We start from the raw sequence: 4197 nt of genomic DNA, 5'->3' as shown, positions 1-4197 counted from the left end.
CATTCAAAATATAAGAATTATTTGATAGTATTTGTGCACATATTTTTAATGGAGTAACCCAAACAAAAGACCATACCCAATACTGACCAACTTAATAAAAGCAATATTACTTGAAAGTTGAGATTCGTTTTAATATCCTTTGAATTTTTCAAATCAAGCCCTAGACTCTTTTAAGTCTCAGTCATTCCTTTAACTTCAATATTGGTTTCATAGGCTCTATGGTTCTCTTGGGAAGGATGGAAACTAACAATTATTGGTAGTTTGGCACCAAATCATATGATGATATTGTAAATTTTGAGCCCTGTCAGTGTGCCTGTGTCGGTTGTGTTATCTCTTTGTCTTGCAATTTCAAGAGTTTGGTGTGTCTATGTTTCCATGTGGTTTTGTATGTCCATGCTAGGATAGATGCTTTATAATATACTTATTTTCCTGATTGCCTTTGATATTGCAGATTGAAATGATAACTTGTTATATAAAGTGAAAAGTGTCTTTCCTATTTGCTATTGTTCCACTTTGTATACTTCTTAGACTATATCTGATTTAACATTGGATCCCTGATATTATTTCTTATGGCTTCATAATCCTTGTATTATATGATAATTAGATTCTTCCTTATTGAAGTAGTTTTTAAGTTTATGTCACCCAACTACAACAACAACAACAATAAGTCACTAACAATCCCAAGCTTCCTTTCGGTGGTATCATTTAGAAGTGTGCCGAGAATGTATCTTGAAGTATTTTAAAGTTTCTTTACCTGGTTGATATCTTCTACTTGATCGACTTCTCCCATTGCCTTTATTAATCTTCTTTTGCCACTCCTCATTAAGTACTATGCCTACTCTTTCATATGCTTGTACCTAAATTTCTCGTATATGTTTACTCATCCACTTCAGCATCACATTGACATTTCATTGCCTGAAATTCGCAACTACAGAGCATAGCTAGACCTTAGAGCTTGACATATAAACCTATTACCACTTTTTCCAGGTGCCTCGGTCAAGAAAAACTGAATATAAAACTATACATTGTTATTATTGTTATTTGTGACCGTTTTAGTTTAATTTTGCATGGCTATAATTTATTTCTCTTTAGGAGTTATCATGCGTTTTGCTTCTGCAATTGATACTAGTATTTGCTTTTGTTATTTAATTGTGGAGGAAGTTAAGCTGGTTGTCAATCTGATATTCTCTTGCGTCAGACTATAAATCAGCGTTAACATCCATTTCTCTTTTTCTGGCCGGCTAGTAGTTACTCTTGAAAAGTTCTGAGCCTGTATGTGTTTTCTTTGTCAGACTGTCTGGAGCAAATCGATGCACAACAGGTGCTAGGTTACATTCTCTACAAGGATAGAGAAAATATTAAATTACCTTATCCATTGGAAAACTATCATGCTGATGTGGCTGGTAGGAGCTTTCACAATGGACGATTTATACAAAGGTTGAGAGAAAAAACTACGGCACTCCCATGGTAGTCTCTCTTGCTTTTGTCTTTTGTTATCTAATTATTATAATTATTTAATGGGTTAAAATTAGGAAATAGTCAGATAATTTTTTATTGTAATAGCTTTCTGCTCAGTATTGCTTTCCCCGATAATCTCATGTGCTCTTTACATTGTTCAGTGTACAAATGAATGAAGGCACTGTAACTTCTCTTCTTTGGAAGGACAATAAAACTGTTATTGGTGTTCAGTACAAATCTAAAGATGGTAAAGAGCACAAAGCTTATGCTCCCCTCACAATTGTTTGTGATGGCTGTTTCTCAAAGTTGCGTCATTCTCTCTGTCACCCCAAGGTTGAATTGTCTTGTAAATAAGTCATATGGCAAATTACTGTGCTGATATGGTGAATGTTAGAGGATTATCTTGGTTTTGCTCAAGTCTCAAATTGACTCCCACAAATATAATTCTGTTGGTCATTTTCCAGGTAGAAGTACCTTCTTGTTTTGTCGGTTTAATCCTGGAGAATTGTCAACTCCCATTTGAAAACCATGGCCATGTTATTCTGGCAAATCCTTCCCCAATCTTATTTTATCGTATAAGCAGCACAGAGGTTCGCTGCTTAGTTGATATACCTGGTCAAAAGGTACCTCCTATAGGTAATGGCAAAATGGCCAACTTCTTGAAGACTATGGTGGCTCCTCAGGTATCTGTTACTATCCTACTTTGCATGTGATATTCCAATTGCAGCTTACTAGTAGTTGAGTATGCAGTTTTACATGCCTCTACAAACTGGAAACATATAAACATTTGGTTTTCTTGTGCTCGGTTTCTCATGTTCTTTTCCTGTGATACAGATTCCAGCTGAACTTCATGATGCTTTCATATCTGCGATTGACACAGAAAATATTAGAATCATGCCTAATGGTTATATGCCAGCTGAACCCATTCCTACTCCTGGAGCTCTTTTAATAGGTGATGCTTTCAACATGCGTCATCCTTTGACTGGTGGAGGAATGACAGTGGCACTATCTGATATTGTTGTGCTGCGTGATCTGCTTAAGCCGCTAACTGACCTAAATGATGTAGATTCATTATGCAAATGTCTTGGATCCTTTTACATCTTGCGTAAGGTAAGCTAGTATTTACATTTGAGCTTACATATTGTTTCAGGATGGAAACTTATATCTCATCTCTAAACTGGTTCATATTGAGCGCAATTTATAAGTCCTAATGATGAATGTTTGAACACATAGCATAATCAAAGTTTGTCTTTGAAACATTATGATAAACGGTACTTAGAATCTTAATCTTCATACCATGTACTTTGCAGCCTTTGGCATCTACCATAAATACTTTAGCTGGAGCCCTATATATAGTCTTTTCTGCTTCATCTGATCAAGCTAGTAACGAACTACGCGAAGCTTGTTTTGACTATTTGAGCCTTGGAACTATTTTCTCATCTGGACCAATGAGTTTGCTGTCTGGTCTGAATCCTCACCCACTGAGTTTAGTTCTCCATTTCTTTGCTGTAGCAATCTATGGTGTTGGCCGTTTGTTGTTTCCTTTTCCCTCATTTAGATGCACTTGGATCGGAGCTAGATTAATTTTGGTGAGTTCCTCCTTCAAAATAAATGGTTCTGGTCTCTTCATTACCTCAATCATGGAATATGGCTTTCGTTGCCTTTTCCAATTTGATTTTCCTTTGCTAATGTTACAATACTATTTAACAGCAATTTTCCCATTGTAGTATGTTTTCCTTGATGTTCTAATGGCTTTAGTAATTAACTAAAAATTTCAAGGTTTTGAATACCGAACTAGTCAGTAAACCGGTGAAGCTAAAGGTTCAATGGTCAAGAGGTTCAACCGGAGTTGAATTAGATATAATAAAATAATATACTTCGTATGAAAATGAAATATATATTTTTATTTTAAGAACTTTTTTTTTTTAATTATACTTTTTAACTGGTTTTACTGATTTTTTGACTGATTCACTAGAATATGTTTTCTACACAGAACTAGACCACTTAGATGACAGGTTTTCCGTTAACCCGATTGAACCTGCCAGTTCAATTTGGTTCTCAGAAATCAGAACCATGGAAAATTTTATGTGATGATTCGAATATATTATATCATAGTTCATTGCAATTCGCTCCATTATTTTCAATGTTTTTATTTCTTAATTCTTATTCACAGTTTAGGCTGACAGTGATGCATGTTGACATAATTAAATTGTTATTGTAACTAATGAATATGTTTCAGTGTGCATTTGGCATAATATTCCCCATCATCAGGGATGAAGGAGTGAGGCAAATGTTCTTTCCAGCGACAGTACCAGAATTTTATAGGAGTCCGTCTGCTCGGTGATGCTTTGACAAGTGCCGAATCTGTATATTGTACCATTTGAAACCTCATGAACAGATATGGTGAAGATTCATAGACCTACTGATAGGCAAAAAAATATTATTATTTAAAATTAAAAAAAAGTTATTTTAAGTAAATAAATATAAGATATTATTATCAATTTATGAAGTGAGTTTCAATATATTAAGTGGAAGGTTCTAATTACCACTATCAAAATTGCCACTATCAAAAGTATTCGGCAGGTCGGGTACCAGACGGTTCGGGTTAGGATCCTGAGGTCTACGCTTGGGATGGTGGAGAGGTTCGTCTGGTCGTGGTTTCCTGGTCCCGGGTGTGCGAGGTCCCGAGCACTTCGTATGTAGAGGGGGGTGCCACCTGCAAAGACACTCCGACGCTCT

The 4197-nt window shown here is 35.6% G+C and overlaps 1 protein-coding gene across 3 annotated transcripts in view; it reads left to right on the top strand.

The window, feature by feature from the left end:
* LOC107638248 (squalene monooxygenase) overlaps nt 1-3953 on the top strand; it is a 6300-nt gene extending 2347 nt beyond the window's left edge. The window contains exons 3-8 of one of the 3 annotated variants that reach the window (XM_016341427.2): nt 1293-1467; nt 1620-1791; nt 1923-2141; nt 2293-2568; nt 2769-3047; nt 3730-3953. In XM_016341427.2, coding sequence (XP_016196913.1) covers nt 1293-1467; nt 1620-1791; nt 1923-2141; nt 2293-2568; nt 2769-3047; nt 3730-3735 — 1127 coding nt within the window. In that variant the 3' untranslated portion in view covers nt 3736-3953. Of the gene's footprint in view, nt 1-1292; nt 1468-1619; nt 1792-1922; nt 2142-2292; nt 2569-2768; nt 3048-3697 lie in introns of all 3 variants that reach the window. The other 2 variants (XM_016341426.2, XM_021120415.1) reach the window with 2 other exon arrangements.

This window comes from Arachis ipaensis, chromosome B04 (assembly GCF_000816755.2).
Source record: "Arachis ipaensis cultivar K30076 chromosome B04, Araip1.1, whole genome shotgun sequence".
Classification (NCBI taxonomy): Eukaryota; Viridiplantae; Streptophyta; class Magnoliopsida; order Fabales; family Fabaceae; genus Arachis; species Arachis ipaensis.
Note: the sequence above shows the minus strand (reverse complement) of the source record. Positions and strands in the feature narration are given on the sequence as shown.